Source organism: Sinohyriopsis cumingii, chromosome 5 (assembly GCF_028554795.1).
Source record: "Sinohyriopsis cumingii isolate HCF-2022 chromosome 5, ASM2855479v2, whole genome shotgun sequence".
Taxonomy (NCBI): Eukaryota; Metazoa; Mollusca; class Bivalvia; order Unionida; family Unionidae; genus Sinohyriopsis; species Sinohyriopsis cumingii.
In genome coordinates this window covers 55,003,307-55,024,861 of record NC_142965.1, presented here as the reverse complement: position 1 = coordinate 55,024,861, position 21,555 = coordinate 55,003,307, and the positions used below count along the sequence as shown (strand labels likewise).

General features: G+C 34.8%; 1 protein-coding gene across 1 annotated transcript in view; it reads left to right on the top strand.

The window, feature by feature from the left end:
• LOC149799208 (uncharacterized) overlaps window positions 1-21,555 on the top strand; it is a 40,288-nt gene that overhangs the window by 3,589 nt on the left and 15,144 nt on the right. Inside the window, exons 2-7 of the mRNA XM_089958161.1 lie at window positions 14,959-15,046; window positions 15,538-15,683; window positions 17,136-17,445; window positions 18,497-18,595; window positions 19,655-19,755; window positions 20,835-21,302. Of these exons, the coding sequence (XP_089814287.1) occupies window positions 14,959-15,046; window positions 15,538-15,683; window positions 17,136-17,445; window positions 18,497-18,595; window positions 19,655-19,755; window positions 20,835-21,302 (1,212 nt within the window). The remainder of the gene's footprint in view (window positions 1-14,958; window positions 15,047-15,537; window positions 15,684-17,135; window positions 17,446-18,496; window positions 18,596-19,654; window positions 19,756-20,834; window positions 21,303-21,555) is intronic.

Here is a 21,555-nt window from a genome sequence, read left to right as displayed (position 1 = left end):
CTTGCCACGGGCTGTGAGATCATAATGTGTAAGTGATAAAATATATTAATGTTAAATTCCATATACTGAATGTCGTGTATTGGTTTGATTTTTGGTATTTTAGGGCACAGTAGCAAAAGTAGGTTATTAACTGCATAGTGAATTGAAGTAAAGTGCCTTGCCCATGGATACACTAATCTAGCCAAACCAGGCTGATCTAATGGTAGGATTAAAACCCGTACAAATTCAGGTGCGAGTCCAGCCCCCTACCCATTGACCAAACGCGGCTCCTGCCTACATTAGTCGCCTCTTGCGATATTACAATCTGCGTCATAGTCGCTAAATAAGCGACTCTGCTATCTGACGAGCCGCTATCCAATTTTGGTTATTATCCATACGCCAACCAGCTCTGAGGACACGTCTATATGTTAAGAGTAGCAAAATAGTTCCAAACACTTGGCCCCACTGCTTTGTTTGTTTTCATGACTTGTTATGTGCCTTAATTATACTATAAACTAAACACAATTGTTCGTAAACACATGTGTTAACACATGTGTTTGCAAAGGTAATATTGCTCATGCTTTTTGGACCACATCCGTTTCTAAATCTTTAGTTTTGGAGGTGCGTAGACCGATATGTTGCCAAGTTCTTCAATTTTGGAGGCAGTTAAATCTTGCATGCAGACCACAATCACATAATGCCAAGATAGAAGTGATCGGTTTTGAGAAAACACCGAACTTGTGAAGTTGGACAATATTCTGGAGAGCACGTCGGGTTCATTAGACGTTATCGAGCACATCGTGCCTACCGGTGTTCAAACGTTATCGAGGAACATCTGGCCCATAGTGCCTTATCGATTACTTTGGGCCTATTATACGGTATCGAGCACATGGGGCCTAATCTACGTCATCAAGCGCATCGGGCCTATTCAAAATTTTAGAGTACACTGAACTTCTACGGTATTGAGCCCACAGGGGATTAGAGATTACATTTCATTTTTACACAATAAAATGACATATAGAAATATGAATCAGTATAAACTTTGGTTAGAGTGATTAAAATAGTGCTCACTTGTATTTCATGAAATACACACCATATCTGTTCGTGTGCAACATGCGCCCAATTTTCGAAATGCATCGAGCAGAGTTCCTGTTGCTTAAAGCGTCAGCATACCGTGGTTCGCACCGTTAGTTCCACATCATGAAAACAGCATCGACCCTAACCTGCAGATAAACTATAAGACGGTAGATCACAATAAAGCTGTTTGAACTATTTCGTGAAAACAGCGTAGATCTAGCCTGCAGTTAGATTATAAAAGGCAGATCCCGATATACGCTGTTAGTTCTCTTTCATGACAACAGCGTAGACCCTGACCTGCAGATAGACTGTGAACACCAGATCACGATATACGCTGTTAGTTCTCCTTCATGACAACAGCGTAGACCTTGACCTGGAGAGGCTTTATAAGACCGCACATCGTGATGTACACTGTTAGTTCTACTTCTAAAACGGCTGATCTGGATTTACGCTATTAATTTGAAAAAAAAAAAAAAACTCTGCCTAAAGTTCGTACAAATAAATGCATCCGATTCTAATAACACGATATCTTATTTTCAGGACATTTATTTGTAAGCATAACTAAAACACCGAATAGTACATACTATTATTATGGGCCATAAAATCACATAAATGTCATAGTTCCATTAAATATGGAAATAAACGAGTAATTCCAAAAAGGTTAGCTTAACGCCTGTCTGTATAGCGTTCATTTTTTGCCTATCGATGTTCCGCAAACGCAAATACACGAAGAAGAGAGAAAAGAAACAAATGGACCTAAAATGAGCCAAAGTTTTGTAGCCATCCAAACTGACGAATAAAATATTTAAAGACGCTAATAGGTTCCTGTCCTATAATTTCAAGCTTCAATTACTTTACATTTTAGCAATTATGATTCCAGTCGGAAGACTTTTGGATCTTCATTTAATAAGCTATAAAGATATTCAATTGCAGCTTACAGACGTAGGCATCTGTCACAACATTTCACCCTATCAGTAAAATTTCGCTTACAGACGTTGGCATCTGTCACAACATTTCACCCTGTCTGTAACATTTCGCTACCAACAAACGTGACCTGTTTTCATAAAACTTTCTCAACTGGTGAACGTACTCAGCTAAGAATGTTGCCATCTCTGTCGGAATTACCTTTAAGGATAACACTGCAATATTAATCCCCAAAATAACTAACTTTATTTAAAGTGAAGGTTAAATGAAATTATCGTAATGCAGTTTACAAGTTATTGACGTGCATAATTTTAGCTCAGTTATTGCTTAGAGCTGAGACGTTTTATAAAAGCGGGACCTGGAAAAAGCGGCAAAATATAGAGGTAATACACCATTTCTTTAGTTAAATGGTTGAAGTCTGAAGGTTGAAAAGCTTTCCTAAAATATATTGACTATTGAACACATTTTCGGTTACTTAGTACAGAGTGAGGATATAAACGCGTCTGCTGTACTGAGGTGTACATAAAACTAGATTTGCAGTATTTAAACAAATCTGGACGTTTTAATCAGCTAACAATTCTTCTCCTTGACTTTTATTCTTATAAGTCTCGCCAAAATTGCACGCGTGAGTGCATATAATACCTATACAAAATTGTACGCGTGAGTGCACATAATACCTATACAAAATACAGTCATCTAAGTTCATTAACAATTGTGAATTTTGTGTACACGATTTGATTTGTCTGTAATAGATTTTTAAAAAATCGCGTGTCTGTCTGTAACGCTTTGTCTGCATCGGTATTTGTCAATGTCAGAGACCATGAAATGAAATTATTGGTGGCAGAACAATATTTTACTTCGTGTGGTTGAGCTACGCCCGCTTTAATTTGTTTTCAGTAAAAGCACATATGAGCTCTACAACCTCTTCTTCCACAAAATTGTCCGAGACCCAGATTGTACTCTTTATAGAAGACTATATTAGCGCGATTGAGAGGAGGTTTTTGAAAGGAACGGTCTCATTACAGAAAGCAGAGACCCAGATTATTCAGGAATAGGCATTTATATACTCTCTCTCTCTCTCTCTCTCTCTCTCTCTCTCTCTCTCTCTCATATTATGATAATTCTAATTTTGGTGACACAAGAGAAAACCAGGGTTATATTCAACATGTAAAACCGTTTTGATATAATAGATATGGCATTTACATAATCTTTTTTTTAAAAAAATCTACGTATAGAGAAATGTCTACCTTTATCGGAGAACTAAGCAATAAATGAAATTCTTTTAACGCTACCCTCGAAATGTACAGAAAGTCAGTATTGACGGCTCCAAAATGAGGGTTTAACACGTAGAGTTCGGTCATAATCCTTTAATCGTATTCCGTGTTATATAGATGAATGAATAACGAATATATTTCATGGACTGGATACAAATACGAGATGAAATGTATCCGTTATTCTCCCATAGGAAGCACATTTTATTTATTTTATGCTAAACTCTAGTGGCTAGCAAGATGGAACGTGTGTATAGTTTGTATAACATACTGAAGTAGCAGATTTCTTACCACTTGGTCACGTATGCATTTACGAATAGGTGCGAATTTCCCAATTATCTTATTATCGACGCGGTTATGAACCATTTATTTTACTTGGAAAATCTATTTTTTCACGGCAAAGCATAAAATAAGTTAGTACATTGTTTCCTCGGTATGTGAAATTGAAAAGGGAACATTCATCACTTTTTTATAATGATGTTGCATATCGTATTAGCCATTATGAAACAAACATTTATTGCTTATATAACACTTGTTACCTATATAACATTTGTTGCCTATATAACATGTGTCACCTATATAACATTTGTTGCTTATATAATATTTGTTGCCTATATAACATTTGTTATCTATTTTACATTTGTTGCCTATATAACATTTGTTGCCTATATAACATGTGTTACCTATATAACATTTGTTGCCTATATAACATTTGTTATCTATTTTACATTTGTTGCCTATATAACATTAGTTGCCTATATAACATGTGTTACCTATATAACATTTGCCTATATAACATTTGTTGCCTATATAACATTTGTTACCTATTTTACATTTGTTGCCTATATAACATTTGCTGCCTAAATAGCATTTGTTGCCTATATAACATTTGTTGCCTATATACCATTTGTTAACTATATAACATTTGTTGCCTATATAAAATGTGTTGCCTATATAGCATTTGTTACCTATATAACATGTGTTACCTATATAACATTTGTTACCGATATTGCATTTGTTGCCTGTATAACATTTGTTGCCTATATAGCATTTGTTGCCTATATAGCATTTGTTGTCTATATAACATTTGTTGCATATATAGCATTTGTTGCCTATATAACATTTGTTGCATATATAACATTTGTTCCCTGTATAACATTTGTTGCATATATAGCATTTGTTGCCTATATAACATTTGTTGCCTATATAACATTTGTTGCCTATATAGCATTTGTTGCCTATATAACATTTGTTGTCTATATAACATTTGTTGCATATATAGCATTTGTTGCCTATATAACATTTGTTGCCTATATAGCATTTGTTGCCTATATAGCATTTGTTGCCTATATAGCATTTGTTGCCTATATGACATTTGTTGCCTATATAGCATTTGTTGCCTATATAACATTTGTTGCATATATAGCATTTGTTGCCTATATAACATTTGTTGCCTATATAGCATTTGTTGCCTATATGACATTTGTTGCCTATATAGCATTTGTTACCTATATAACATCTGTTGCATATATAGCATTTGTTACCTAAATTACAATATGTGCTATCTAAATGTTAAATATAAAATAGTATTTTTCATTATTAAAGTACCTGAGTATGGAGGCATGGAACTTTTACTTTCTCAAATTATAACTTACTTTATTTTAATATTTTTATGTAATTAAATTTTTAATATCGAAGATATTTACAATAAAAAAGAATATTATTCTGAATATTTTTCTACATGTATCGAATTTATTTTAAAACAGAAGTAAAAGACACTTGTCTAAATTAGGACAGTTTTAACAGTTTTGATGCCGTATAGCATCGCAAATCATCATCCGCTCCACTTTTAATTCGTATTCTGGAACATCTATAAACTTCATTCTTAAAATCTTTTCGTTTGAGAAAGAATATGGGTGGCTCTAACCAACCACAACCCGTTCATATCGTACATGAGTCTGGACCTGTACACTCTTTATCCTTCCCCCTTGAAATCCCATGTTTGGACCCCCCACCCCCAATTATCCACTTGTACTACGTCACACAGAGGGAACGTATGTTATCAAGAGTTTATGTCATTCCATCCGACAGAGGCGGAGAAGAAGGCTTGAGGGATGTAAACACAGGTTGACCGATGGTCGGATGGATAAATTATCGTCTCGTCTCAGGAACTTGCCAACAACAACAACAAGTATGTATGTATGTATGTATGTATGTATGTATGTATGTATGTATGTATGTATGCATGCATGTATGTATGTTGTAGGTTTTAACGCCATTTTTCAGCACACGATAGGCTATACATGGCGGCCAGTATTAATGGTGGAGGAAGAACCCGGGAAAACCCCGGAAAGAACCGCCGACCCACGAGAAGCTACTGGCAAGCTTTCTCTCATACCCACATCAGCCGAATCCGAGACTCGAACATGTATGTATGTATGTATGTATGTATGTATGTATGTATGTATGTATGTATGTATGTATGTAATGTTTTACGGCACCTCGTCACAAAAATTGTTATTTAGTACCATCAAAAAGTTAAATTCGAAACAATGTAGAAATTAACATAAATTTAGGAGGTTAAACCCTTCCAAAAAACCGCTGCGGTGGCTTAGTGGTTAGAGCGTATGCCTCAAATGCGGGAGGTCGTGAGTTCGATCTCCGGCCGAGTTATACCAAAGACTTATACAAAAATGGTACTAACAGCTGCCTCTCTTGGCTTTCAGCATTAGAGGTTAGTGTTAGGACTGGTCGGCCTCATGTCAGAATAATGTGTCTGGGTGGAACATCATGCTACATATTTGCGGCATGATTCCCCAGTGCTAGACATCACTATAAACTGCCACACTGTGGACATCGTGGCGATATGACTGAAAAATCGTTAAAGCTACGTTAAAAATCCAAATCACACACACCCTTCCAAAAACTAACATAAAGTTAAATGTTCACATTTAGAATTTAAATATATTAAAATTCTGACAGATCAGGGCAACAAGTATGAATCGCATAACTTCAAAAGTCCAAGATGAACTCTAATTGGTTTTCGGTTTAGTTTAAACATATTTTATTGCCATATTTACAGCACGTGGCGACCGTTGATCGATTTGTTGTATGTACTCGTTTTATCCGATCCAAACGTTATTATTTTCTCTTGAGCCGGGTTGAGAAAAGTTATTCCATGTTTCATCGTCTGTGAGAATCTCATTTGAGCGTTGCTGGTAACTCTTCATATCTGGTGAGTAGTTGTTTGTCGATTTCAACCCGAGTCTGTGATCAGCTGTCAACAAATTTGGGACCAATCTCGTAAAGATCTTTCTGAGCTTCAAGTGATTCCTCTCTGTATTAAAATCAATCCATGCCCGTAAAAATAGAAATATCTTCCATTGCCCCACTTTAAATATGATGCCATCAAAGTCGCAACTGAACAATAAAAGGATGAAAGAAGATTAACTTGTAATATTTTTTACATATACAAAATGACTTTTTACTGTAGAGCTGTAGCCAGCTGGACAAAGGAGTCAATATCATATCTACGTAATGGTAGTGGGAATGGGTGGAGTGGAGCTTGACAGTGTTACTTGTGGTACATAATGGTAGCGGGGATGGGTGGAGTGGAGCTTGACAACGTTATTCGTGGTACATAATGGTAGAGGGGATGGGTGGAGTGGAGCTAGATTGTGTTGCTCATGGTCTTACAATTTTATTACTGCTTTTATATTGTATTTTTCAAATAACTATGAGAGGAGGAGAAAAAATATATTAAAAAAATGAAATCCAACGAAACAAGTTAAATACTACTGATACCATTTATTTACCTACAAGTGCCAATACCTCTCTGTCGTCTTTCGTATTGCCCGCGAGCTGCTGATTATTAAATTCCCAAGCAGACGTATAATTTGGATTTCTCCATGCAAATATGGTACGTCACGTTTTCCTTTTCTATTTATTGTGAGTGTACAAATTGTCAGTGGGACCATTCATAGTGTACAAAAAGAAAGAGGAAAAAAGAGTGCAATAAATACCTTCAGCCAGGCGAAACAATCTCACGTTGCATTTTTGGGGTAAGTTAGATGAGAAGATTATTCTTTTGTGACGTGTCTGCTATAGATTCCAGTACTAGCTACGAATTTACAAGGGAATGATTCATCTTCTAATAGGAGTTCTGATGAATGGTGTCTGTCTCTATCTGTACTCATTGCTTCTATAAGTGCACTTACCTCCCTAGTAGTGCAGAAAGGTTCCAAGTAACATTCTTTTCATAGTTTCACTTCTTTTTATAAAAAAAATAAATAAACAAAGATCACGCCAGAATCACGCCTGAATCTTTAATCTTACCTACAATATAGTGGTTGATAAAAATAAGTCTGAAATACCTCGTCACAAATTAATTTAATATATTATAAATATAATTATATTTAGGAACCTTTAATCACATGTTTGACACGTGTCAAATATACCAGCATGGCGGACGAGAGGGATTTTGTAAATAATATTCGGGCTAAAGCCAACTTTCGGAACAATAATGGGTTGAAAACTTGTTATTTATTAGCGTATGTTAATGTGTGTCTTAAAAATGCATTCATTGAGAGTCACAAAAATTATCCTAAGATTTACAATTGTTTTCTGTTTGAAATTTATATCATTTTTCAGGTCCACTAATTATTTTCTTGTTTGTTGAGTCAGCTTGTTTTATGTTCCCTCTCTCTCTCTTCCCCCCGTCCCCCTCGCCATCATCTTGTCCCTGTTCTTAGCATCCCACTCAAAGTTTCCCTGCCTATTTTATCAGCAGAGAAGGTTAGTAAACTGTAGGCTTCTGTGTCAATGCTTCCTACTTTTATCAACAAGTTCTCTAGTGTCAGCACAATGTCTTTAAAGTGCAAACTTAATCATCCTACTTTAGGTACATCTTTTAGATGACAACTTATAAAACAGTTAACATACACGTAGCAGACTCATCCACTGTATGTGCGAGGTACTGACCATTCGTTTTTTGGGTGGTGGTAGTGGTGCGGTTTTCTTTGGATCTGAGATATTTTCTTTTCTCTCAAGACAATTGTTTTGGTCGAATGGATAATATGTTGTCATTTTGCTTTAAATCAGAAAAAGATATTTTACCAACTGTTCGAAAGCCTGAAACAATGTGAAAAAATCCTAGGCCCCTGCCTCATAAAATGAAATTGTTGGTCTTTAAAATAATATATAATATCATGGTGCGGTAAGTTAAAAACAAAAAATAGGCGTTGTACCGCAGAATAAAATTTTATTGTTGCCTAGCTTTACTATTTAGATTTTTGGCAAGTCAAAACAAATCTACCGCTCCGCTGTCTGATTGGATGCAGCTGAAAGAAACGAATCCAGTTCGATTGCTCGCTATATTTACCATTTAAGACAATCGAATCCAATCCGATTGCTCGTTATATTCACCAATTAAGATAATCGAATCCAATCAGAATGCTCGTTATATTTACCAATTAAGACAATGCAAACAGCTTTCATAGACACATGTCATTACACATTTTACTTTCGAGTCAAAGCATGTGGACAAGTCACCATCTTGATAATCTAATAGGTCAAGTAACAAGTTCTTTTATTGGTCAATCGATTTTGATTACAATGGACAATAGCTCTTCATCTGCTTGAAGGCACGTGTTCAAGACACTATTAAGGTGACTCTTCCAACTTTTCAGACTAAAATTACTTGATCGTCGTCCTTTCGGTGGGTTTTGCCTTTCCGTCTGTCTGTCCGTCCCACTCTCTACATGCCCCACGCTCTCTAATCCCGGAAGATGTTGTATATAATCTATTCAAGTCTACGATGCACTACTTCATTGTACGTTTATGCCAATACTTTTATCAAGTAAAATCAAAATAGGCCAGTCACTTTTTCTGTAACAAAATTTGCTGCTAGTCAATTGTTCAAGATATAAAATTGCAGTTAGACGACAGACGAACTCCGACCAATCATACTTCACGCCGCCAGAACCAGTATGTTACATTGTTGCATTTGTAACCAGACAGACATATCCTGTGAAACCAATGACCGAATTTTTAAACATTACGTCATTTCCCTATGCATATCTGCATGGCGGCTTAATGTTAAATTCCCTTTTGGCTCAATAATAATTTTACCCTGCTTGATATTAAGCTATTTGCGTTTAACTCTAAATCGTCTCACTCTGGGATGATATACCTTTGAAATCGTGTGTTCCTTTAATATTTGGATTTGCTTTTATCATGAGGGGTAATATATATTCGCATATATCAAAGTACACGATCTCCTTGACTGCATAATGGTCACCTGATACTACATGTACACAAAAAAACCACACCAAAAATAATGATATAAATATCGTTTGAGTATAACATTTCGTTTTCAGATTTACTTTTATTTAATTACTATTATGCTATTTTCAACATTGTCAATTCATCCCAGCAGAAAGTACGATTTTGATCACCAAGTTTCGCAATTTTCAAAACATAAAATGTGTTCTTAAAAGAACATTAAAGAATATATTTCCGTCAATATTTTGACTTTCGTTAACAATTTCCTTCTAGATCATTCTCTTATAAACCCTCTTTTTGTTGACTTAAAGATTAAATGGCATTTAAAGGTGGGTTAACATTAATTTAACTAATTCTTTGTTTTGGTCAATTGCTAGTTTTCTGTTTTGTTTATTTTCATATCCTGATAATAGAGAAAATATTTTGTTTCTACTAACCAGGTTTAGATAATTCTAAAATACATTCTGTAACTTTCAAGCCAGTATCATCGCACTCCCTCTGCCGCCAAAAACAGACTCTTTACAGAAAAGATAAATCTTGACAGAATGATTTACGATTTTTTAAAGTGTTTACATCCATATTTTCATGAAAATACATGTAATAGCAAATATTTGTAATGAAATTTTGCTTTCTGTGATGTCATGTCTATGAAAATAGTAAAGATCTTTGATGAAAACAATTCTGTAAAGTAAACATTTACATAACCTCTCTGTCGGTCGTTACATACACAGATTTGGGAAGTTTCCTTGTCGCCCATTTAGATCCTAAAGAACTAAGCACTTGTAGGTACATTTAGAGTTTTCTTGTATTTAATAGATGAACGCTTTTATTACCTAATCCATTTACAATTTCTTATCATATAAATGGATATTCAGGCATAGATGCTGAACTTACACAACAGAGATAATATTCTGTTGTGGCAAATGTGTTTGTTAACATCGTGAAACTGTCACAGTTTTACCAATCTAATTGAATAAAAGGTTTATTTATTTTAGGCAAAGCTGATTTTGGATATTATATGTATTCAAATATTTGCCTTTTAAAGTATTTATTGGCGATTCAAGTGAATATTCAGATACGATTGATGTATCCATTTTTATTGAATATTCTCGCAAGTATAAGAACCAGTAGGTGTATGCTTATGACGCGAAAGAGTCCCGAGTATTAGTATTATTTCACTTCCTTTTCCTTCTCCTTAACCCACTACTACTATTACTACAACTACTAATACCACTACAACTATTACTACAACTACTAATACCACTACAACTATTACTATTACCATTGCTACTACTACTAATTCAACAACTACTTCATCTTCAAGACTGAAAAAGAAGAAAAGAGAAATTATATTATGGATACGATGACAACGACGACGAAGATGATAATTACAAGATAATTTAAAGTTACTTATAAACTAACTATTTGTGTTGATCTTAAAATAATTAAGTTTGGATGGTAAATATTTCATAAAACATGTTTTTGAAGTGCTAAAAAATACGAGGATGATGATAAAAAAAATCGATTAATGTTTTGAAGTTACTTTTAAACGGAAATGGGGTAAACTGTTTTGGTCTTAACAGATTTACATCGGTTGATCAATATTTGATGAAACATGCTTTTGAAATGTTAAAATATAATAAGTAACATATATTTAGGCAGGTACTGTAAACATTGTGGCTGTCTTTTATGTTTGTATCAATGAATATGTTATTTCACACTCAAGCACGCCATTTTGAGAACTAGGTACTCTTCAGTTTGTTTTCTTTTTTTGTCTGTTCGAAACGTGTACTCAAACAGAACATCATGGAAGAAAAAGTCAACAAAACCACGCCTATTTATTACACCTGTTCCATAATGCTTTGCTGATAGTCTCGGTCCAATTCAAGACATTTTGTGAATATAACATATACGCGTCTTTGCAAAAAATACAGGAAGGAAAACCTGCAATAGTGATATTAATTTTACTGCCAATTTTGATAGTTGAGGATTGGTTTTATGTTTACCTTTTGGGACATTGTCCTTCACTTTCCTTAAGCTACCAAAAGAACTTTAAGGAGAAAAATAATGTTTAAAATTATCTTAGTTTGCTCAGGTATCTTTGTCGTTGTGGTGTTATTCTTAACGTACGGACTATATAAAATAGAGTTCTTTAATCTAAGCATTTAATTAAATTATTTTTCTATATTTTTTATCCGATTCGTTGATTTCAAGCATATCTAAATGTTTGGATCATTATTAATATGAAAAATATTTACGTATTAATAGTCCGCGTATGATACGCGGACTATCAAAATGTAAAACACGTGATTATGCTGATAACAATTATTTAATATTTCTAGATGCGGATGACTAAATGTCGTCCGCCTGTATCTCTTTTATGTCTCTTATTTTCACTGGAATGTACATTTTTCAGGAGTCAAAGATTTATTGTCACGGATTCACTGTTGATTTTACTTAGCATTTAAATACTTTTAATTTTAATTTTCTGCCTACAAAAATGTTTGAAGAATAATTACGGTACGAAAAAAGGTAAAAACGAGCAATAAGCTACCTTCATTAGCGAAAATCATTATAATAGTATATACACATTTAGACGGGTCCCCTATAAATTAAATTTATTCATTCTCCTGTGTGTGTATTGGAGGTCAATAGTTGTCGTTTCTTAAGGTACAATACAAAAGAAAGAAATCAACATAAATGGACATAAAAGGTTTAGCGGGACCACTAAGTAGATTTTGACCAGATACTCTTAAATAGAATCATTTCCACCAAATTGTGTACCAGATGTGATAAATGACAAAGCTTTCATAAAAGTAGGAACGGATTTCATAACAATAGGACAGGTTACAAAGTGCAAACAACAATGATGTATTATTTGCCGGAATACGAGATCCAACCAGTCAAGCTGTACAGCCATTTACCTGAGTAATCCTGTCAAAGAATCAGACAAAGATCCAGAGTGATTTAAAAAAATCAAGTCCATTTTGTTTAAAGATAAATTCTTTTAGGTCTTTAGAGACAATTAATTCTTTAACACAGTCAAGATAAAACTGTGAATATTTGGCCACGAGAGAGAACAAACAAAAATGATCACAAAGCGGTGTCATTATAAATTTTGACACTCGAAATGGGACAATTAAAAACATAGAATGATTTACAGAAGTATCCTCAAAATCCAATTTAAAGGAAAGCAAGCAAGGGTACAAACACTCAACGTTTATTAAAACATCAGAAAGATCATTCAAATGATTATAAGTAAAGATCGGTATAGCCAAGAACTGTAATTGCTGCATAACCCAAAAGGAAATAAACTGTAATTACTGCATAACCCAAAAGGAAATAAACGCATAAATCACCACCATTTCAATACACAATGTCGGCTGTGTTCGTCTACAACAAATCCATTTAATTTATTTCGGAGAAACGTTTGCATATTCTTTACTTATTTCATATTGGAATATCAAATATTAATTATTTGTTTTTATATGTTATGTCTATTTGATATAATTTATATATTATTTGATTTAATTGTTTGTTTGTTAGTTTTAAATTTTTCTATATAATTTTACATGCATTGCAATGTAATTTTATTTACTAGATTTGATATTTTCCAGAAATTCAGTTCAGTTTTTTGAAAACCTAATATTAGAACTTTATATCTAAAAGCCAACCAAGTTCCTGGCCTTATTTCATGATTGTAAGTAAACAACTTTTTAAAAATACTTTTTAACGTGAAATCGAGGCTGTACTGGGAGTACTGACTTTAGACATGTAAATAGCTTCGTAATTCTGGTTTTACTGGAGGGTTGACCCTTATCCGGGAGTCTGTTTTGCGCAGTAGCGAGATTTAATAGTGGTGTTTTCAGAAATAATTTCAGTTGGGCTTTAAAGCACTTAGACGTCAAGGTATTTTGTTTTTGTTGTGACCAGTTGGAGTTAAATTTTAATTTTTTTCTTCAAATTATTAGGACTCTAACAGATTAATTTTTCCCTGTGAATATTTAAGTGCTCATACAGAATTCTTGGACAAAGACATTTATTTAAATTTTATTCGGAATTTAAAATTGGAATATCATTGTCTGTGGATCAACAAAGAACTGTTGACGCTTCAGTATTATACTGACTATAGTATACATCATCGCCTTCCATTTTGTATTTTCATCGTGAGTTGAACTCAGATTCATTAGAACATTTTATTGCTTGGACTTCTAATGTTTAATTATTTGATTATTCTTGGATTATGTTTTGATTTGATTCTTAAAACCGTAAGATCTTTTTCTTATTTTTACCTTGCTTTTCGATGGAAATAAATTATTTGTTAAATTTTACAAAGCTTGCTGTCTTCACTTTTTCTTGTTACTGTTTATGAGAGCCTAAACACGTAACATATCTGAAAAGAGCAAACCAACAAAAACAAACAACCGACCCCCACCCCCAACAGCATCAAAACCCACTGTCTCTTCATGGTATTATAAAAACAATGATTTATGCCTTTATAATTGAAATATAGATTTATATTTAAAAAAACAAGTTAGATACAATGTCAGCATAGAAGCTTAAGAAGTGAACTGGCTTGTTAGATGGCAAAAATCGATCTAATTACACTAGTGAAAAAGAGCACAATAGGAATATTTGAGCTGAAGGATATATGTGGCAACTAAATAATAGCTGACATAATCAATATCAGGAACAACAACAAAAATTTCCAGGATCTCGGGCATGTTTTAGTTCATGCACGAAGTTTAAATTTTAATGTACGTGGCTCAAGTAAACTTTATTTTTTACAACATCAGAACATTCATGTTCATTCACTTCACCTTCGCTCGCTCAGTTTGTAGAACGTCGGACTCGTAATCCAAGGGTCGAGGATTTGATACCCACCCAAGCCAGCCTAGGTGGTTGCTTTGGTGTGTCCTTGAGAAAGGCGCTTAGTTTCCATTTTCAAGGCATGTTATAGCTAATACCGTGGTAAACGTGCCGCTTTGTCTGTTTCTGTTGGTATAGGCTTAAAGCCATTTTTCAGCACACGCGGCCAGTATATATGGTGGAGGAATTACTCTGGAAAATCCTCGGAAAGAAACACTGACACAAAGGAAGCTACCGTCAAGCTTTCTCACAAACCCCGACTCTCGAATCTTCGCTAGCAGAGTCGAGATGTCACTGATTTATTAAATCAAACGCCTAATACCACTCTGCCTCCCGGGGCCCCATAAATGTGCCGTAAAAAAGCAAAAACAAACCAAAGGACCAAACAATTCCCCAAGGAAAACTCGAACAAAACAACAACAACAAATATTGTTACATCTATTTTTGTAAAACAAATTGGGTAAGTGGTTAACATTTTCTGTCCTTAATTTTGCTTCTGCCCTCATATTTACCTGGCATACATTTTCGTCTTATATTTGACTTTGTTACGCTATAGATATTGTGGCCGATGTGATACGACATTGTGCGTTTGAAAGGAGAAATGTGGACAACGTGATCATACGGCAAGGAGAAACAGGTGACCGGTAAGTGTTTCTTTTTTTTTCTTCTTGTTTTTCACCAGAATTCGAAAGTAGCCTTACATTGAGTCATACCAGGACTAAATTAAAATCGTGCTTTAATCACGTAGAATTATGCATCACTTGTAAAGTTATCAAAACATTCCTCGTGTGCCTTTAGACCCAAAGCTGGTCATTAATGTAACATATCAATTAGTAAGGAAAGGTTTGGGGGAAGAAAAAAAACAACAACAAATCAATGGAGAAAAGATCTGTATTTCACTTTTGATAGTTTTGTAATGCAAACACAATGTTGAGTTTCCCAGAAATATATATATATATATTGTGATTCGTCATTCGTGTCAATGAATAAGTCTTCCTTTAAGCAGCGAAGTGAACATCCTACTATGGATATCATTTGTAATGAATACAGTGGTTAATGTAAAGATACCAGTAGAACATTAAATTCAGTCTAATTTGAAACTGATGTACTCACGTTTTTTTTCTCTTCCTCCCAGGCTATATATAATCTTGAAAGGATCACTCTCTGTCTACGTACAACAAGATAAAGAGAACAACCATGAAATACTCCAGCAAATTGAAAGAGCATGCGCAAAAGACCCACTCGATAGGGTCATGCTTGGTCAGAAAGTATGGACTTGTGGTAAGTCGTGTGTGTGTGTGCGCGCGCGCGCGAGAGAGAGTGAATAATTTCCCTTCCATCCATATTTAGAGGACATTTGTTCTAACTTGCAATCATATTTTGTTATGTGTATACAGATTAAACTTAACCTGATCTAAGGTTGAAACAAACAACAACATAAACATTTTCTTACTAAATTCATACGCACCTAAAAATTCTGAGGTATGATTGGTTCGTGTTCTAACATTAGTCGGTCAGAAATAAGAAATTTGAGCTGAGTTGGCACATGAGCATGAGCGTGGGGATGTTTTATTACGATCTAAAAACTTGGACGTATTGTCGAAACCTACTGGGCACAAAACCCAAATTCCAGTTCCAAAGCCCAAATGAAGATGTGGTGCCTGGAGTAAATTTGAATCAGTATTACTTAGCATGTTTGTTGAGGGATTAATCCAAGTAATGGTTTAGTTCTAACCAGTAGCGTACTATCGGGGGCCGGGGGGGGGGGTGCGGACGAGGAAGTTGCACCGGGCGCTAGAGGTCCTGGGGCACCAACACCTCTTTGGGCCGTCATAATTGCCTCGAACGCCATTTACCCTTAATACGCTACTGGTTCTAATATTATTAAAATGTTATGTATATCTATAAATTGCGTGCTTAATTTTGGTCCATGACTGACGATTATATCTACATGATTTTGTAACGATTCTAAGAGGTAAACAAGATGCTTATTGGATCTGAGTTCAAGACCTGATTTCTCCTAGGTAAAAAATGTAAAATTAGTATATATAGGATTTGGTAAACAATTATTCATTCCTGTTTTATGATCAAGCTGAGGAATCAGTTATTGTTGTGTTCAGATATAATTTGAGATGAATTATATATTTAATTTATTCCTTGAAATTACAAAGTGCTCATTGACTTTTTTCTCTCATTAAAACACTAACTTGGGATTATTTAGGACTGATTCAAAGACATTCTGGATTATATCATTGTATTACATCAAACATTCAAGACTATTGGAATTCATTCGGAACATGCTATACTTTTGGACTTGCGATATAACATTTAGGATTATGTGGGATTTAATTCGCAATACTTTAAAGTATCTTTTGAATTTTCACCTTATAGTCTAGGGAAATAAATTATTTGTTCATTTCACTAAACTTGCTTCTATCTGTTACATAGCTGAAGACCATAGAGTCGTAACACTAACAAAACTTGCAGGAAAGCACACTATTTATAATTTTGAGTTTGAGTACAAAAAAGATCAAGTTCGGGATTGACCTGAAATGTTAGTCTTACCGAGCCAGCAAGTAATTCACAATGTACGATCTATTTTTCATTGCTGATGCTGTTGTTGCTTAGCAGACGATCGATGGACGTGAGTCATTCGACTGCAACATACACATTATGATTCAATCTTTATTCAGTTTTACAAATTACGTATACCCAATATTTTTTAACCTTTAGGTGAAGGTCATACGGTGGGTGAGATCGCTCTGATCAAGGAGGAATGTCTCCGGACAGCGAGTGTAGTAGCAGATGCAGAAACTGACTTGATAGTCATTGATCGTAAGCTGTATAATCGCTCTGTCCAAGACGTCTTGGAGAGAGAATACGATCTCAAGGTGAAGTTCGTGGAGGAAAATACGCTCTTCCAAAACTGGCCTCCAAAACAGAAGAGGCAGCTGATTATCTCCCTTAAGTTTGAAACCTTGAAATATGGTGTACCTCTCACTAGGCAGGGACTTCCAGTGAACAGTCTCTATTTCTTACTCAGGTAGCGAACGAGCGTATTTGATTTTAATATAATTTTTTTTGAATCGTTAATCACAAATCATTAAACACACAAAATGATCATACCAATGGGAAACAATTGCTAAACATGTATAGCTGTATATGTTTCTATTCCTATATCTGTTCATGTGTCTTTGTCTACAAGAAGGACAGCAAATTGTCATTTCGAAACGATGCAGTGAATTATGCTCCATTTTCTGCCTAAGAGACCTAGCGGACAATGTTTCCTTCTTCTGGCACTTCTAAACAGATTGCATGATTGGCCATGGGGTAAATATTGAATAGAAGAGGTATGGATAAGTTATCCATTAGTATTTCCATATATCATGATCTATGGGTAGCCTTGTGGGAGATTTCTTTAGTGCAGAACATATATGTTGGGTTTGAGAATAGGGTCAAAGTCACAAGTTATGGGCGGCTGTTTATCCAGAAGTGACTCCGGACGGACACATGATTTGCAATTCTCAGTTTGCGATTTCGCTAATGGTTCAAATACTTACCTACCTACCTACCTACCTACCGACCTACCATACATACATGCATACATACATACATACATACATACATACATACATATCTAGGGCCTCATTTGATAAATGTTTGCATCTATCACTTCCATTACTTTGTTTGGTATTCATGTGCAGTTGGTTTGAAAATACAGAATTTTACTGATTTTCACTCATTGGTGGAGGGTGGTGGGTGTGAAAATAAAGAGGTGAAATTATCCAAGGAAATATTTGTAATGAAAATATTTTATTGACACAGGTTTCTGCATCATGCTATGATCATGAACACATATACATTTCGATGATTGCATTGTCATGTAGTGCAACTAGTGGAATAGCTCGTCCGACGTGATATATGTAGTCCCACGGCTCGTGCCCCTATAATTTATAGTGCTATCTTCCTCACGATACGGTAACTAAAATTTTATTATTTGTGAATATTTTAATCTTAACTGATAAAATCGTTGTTAGGGACAACATTTATTTAAGGCGTATGTTAAAACCTTTCTGTACTGAATTTTGTTTCAGCGGTGAGATGGAAATTACTCTGGACCAGAGCTCTCACAAAACTCAGTACCCCATTCTGTGGTCGGAAATGGAAACTCTTCTGCCAGATCTCTTGCCAAGGTGAGTAAAATATATTAAATACGACCAGAGCTCTCACAAAACTCAGTACCCCATTCTGTGGTCGGAAATGGAAACTCTTCTGCCAGATCTCTTGCCAAGGTGAGTAAAATATATTAAATACGACCAGAGCTCTCACAAAACTCAGTACCCCATTCTGTGGTCGGAAATGGAAACTCTTCTGCCAGATCTCTTGCCAAGGTGAGTAAAATATATTAAATACGACCAGAGCTCTCACAAAACTCAGTACCCCATTCTGTGGTCGGAAATGGAAACTCTTCTGGACCTTATTTGAATGAACAAATGCACCAAAAATTGATGCTGTTACAGTCTAAATCTGTCTCTTAAGCACTAAAAAGTTCCAAAAAATCAGAAATGACGACATGATATCGCACTATGACGAGGTTTAACGTGTTGGACATCCATCTGTACCTCAATGCGATTTAACTACACTTATTTAAAATATTAATAGATAAACACGTGATATTTATCATGTGATAAATATAATCATACATTTTTTATTTGTACGTGAAATTTATGAAACACAAAATATAATTTAAATGTTTTTCTATCCAACACTCGCACAATAATATAATTCTGTCCGTTTCATGAATTAATTTGAAATGAGAACTCATGCAAGCAAGTTTGAGAGAAACGATTGATGAAAATCTGGGTTATATTGATATATACTGTAAAGAAAATGCGCAAGGACCCAAAGGTATTTTCGATTTCAAATTTGATATTATCCATATGCATAGTTACTGGTACCGATTGTTTTAGAGAGAATGTTGTTGAGACTGTTTGAGTTGAAATTTGTCTTGATGATTTTTGTTAAGTGTTAAAACGTTTTCTTATATGGAGAATTTCTGTTTTTGTAATAAGGCATATAATGAATGATACCATTTATCGCGATCAATCAATGTATTTTATTTCATTACAAGGAATGGCTAATTTGTAACTTGGGCCCACTCAATCCCAATGTTTTGCAAATATCGGAAAATAAGTTACATTGACCATAGACCACGTTAAAAGAAGGCATGTTATGTGACTTTGTTTTGCCAGGAACTACTGGCTCACTCGCTCACCGCACGAAACTCTGAGACAAAGGCGCCAGCAACACAAACCCTTCCAGATGTGTCTTTTGGGAACGAACGAATACGTAGGTATGCATCCCGCCTACGTTTATCCCATCTCAGTCTGCTTGTTTCTTTTTCTCTTTTTCTCTGTTCAACACATATCCGCCTGTTAGTCTGCAAGTAGTTCAGTCGGCGAGGTTTAAAATCTTCTGTTTTAAGAACTAAAATCGAACAGTCATTCATTTGAACATTCTCACCGTTGATGAATTTAAGTATTTATGAGATACATGTCTTCGTAAATGTTATGATCAAACCAAAAATTATGTAGATGTGTTTCGTATGTATGTATGTATGTATGTATGTATGTATGTATGTATGTATGTATGTATGTATGTATGCATGCATGTATGCATACATGGATAGATGGATGGATCGATATGTATGGATGAATAGATCGATGATTGTATATATTAGGTAGTGCAATGTCAGCACAACACTAATTATGCAGTGCATAAATTGTATGTATGTATGTATGTATGTATGTATGTATGTATGTATGTATGTATGTATGTATGTATAGAGTGATCGGCAAAACAACTCGAGATGCAATTTTGCATTCGTAGCTTCGAGATCATTCATATAGATCATACATCTTGTGTATGCTGAAAGCTGCAAATCGGACCGCCTCGCCTATGTACGAAAAAAATGATCGAATCAGAACATGTTTCATGTGCAATGAACTATTTTCTCATTTGTAACTTGTTTTTGTCAATCCAACGGTCACTCCACTCGTAAAAATACAGAACTGGCTTGAATAGATTGCGGTTTCTTTCCTGCGACGACATTTTTGGCTAACACAGTGTATGATTTTTCTGTAAAGTACTGCGCCAGGATACAACCGATGCATATTTTGTCTCGCAGAAATAACCGTGGAGGTGAGAATGGGTATTTGTAGAACAGTCACGATGTGTTCCAACTTTTTGTACTATCGTGTGATTCGAATGAACAGTTTAATCTCGGAAGAGGAATAGAAGAGTAAAACAAATACAATCAAACTAAAACATATCTTAATTATTCTTATATTATCACAAGATAATTATGATAGCTATTTCCATTTATCAAATTTTATTATATCAGGTATGTAATGTTTCAAATTATATGTTCAGGTATTTTGGAAGTTGCTCTTGGACTATCTACCTACTTAGAGACGGCAATAATAACCACCGAGTCCTATGTACTGGTATTAAGTAAAGAGAATTATGAGCGACTGTTTCAAAGACGATTCGCAAACTACACCTTACAGAAAATGAAAGAAACACTTACTTGCAGACTATACCTCTATATCCATAGAAGCAGCCTTGTTATTGATGATGCGCCGTTCTTGAAATTTCTGACATTTATGCTGCAAGATGAAAAATCATTGAAATCGCTCCAAAAACAGAAAAACAAAAGTACTGAAATATCCAGACATAATCTGTACAGCTTGGAACCAGAACTCTATGAGAAAAAAGGGAATGATTTAGATACAGAAAAACTAGAGAGTATGATGAAAGTCCTCAATTTAAAAGGGGTTTCTAAAACCCGACTGCCGGAAGTGGAAACTAGTCAAAGAATTATGAATGAGATCGAGGCTGGTTTGAATGGGTGGATAATAAGAAGTCGTCAATTGCCGGCAGATAACACGAAGAATGGGAAAAAGACACGGAAAGCTTTTCTTGCAGAGGTATAAGAAAACGCAACAAAAGTGTACAATTATTCTCTAAAAGCTTGAATAAGACTGATATTAAATATAGAAATATTTATAGCAATTTTCCCTGGGTTTAGCCATAAGAAGGGCAATGCGCTAATTTTTTCTCCTTTACTGATTGTTCCATTTATCATTTTTTA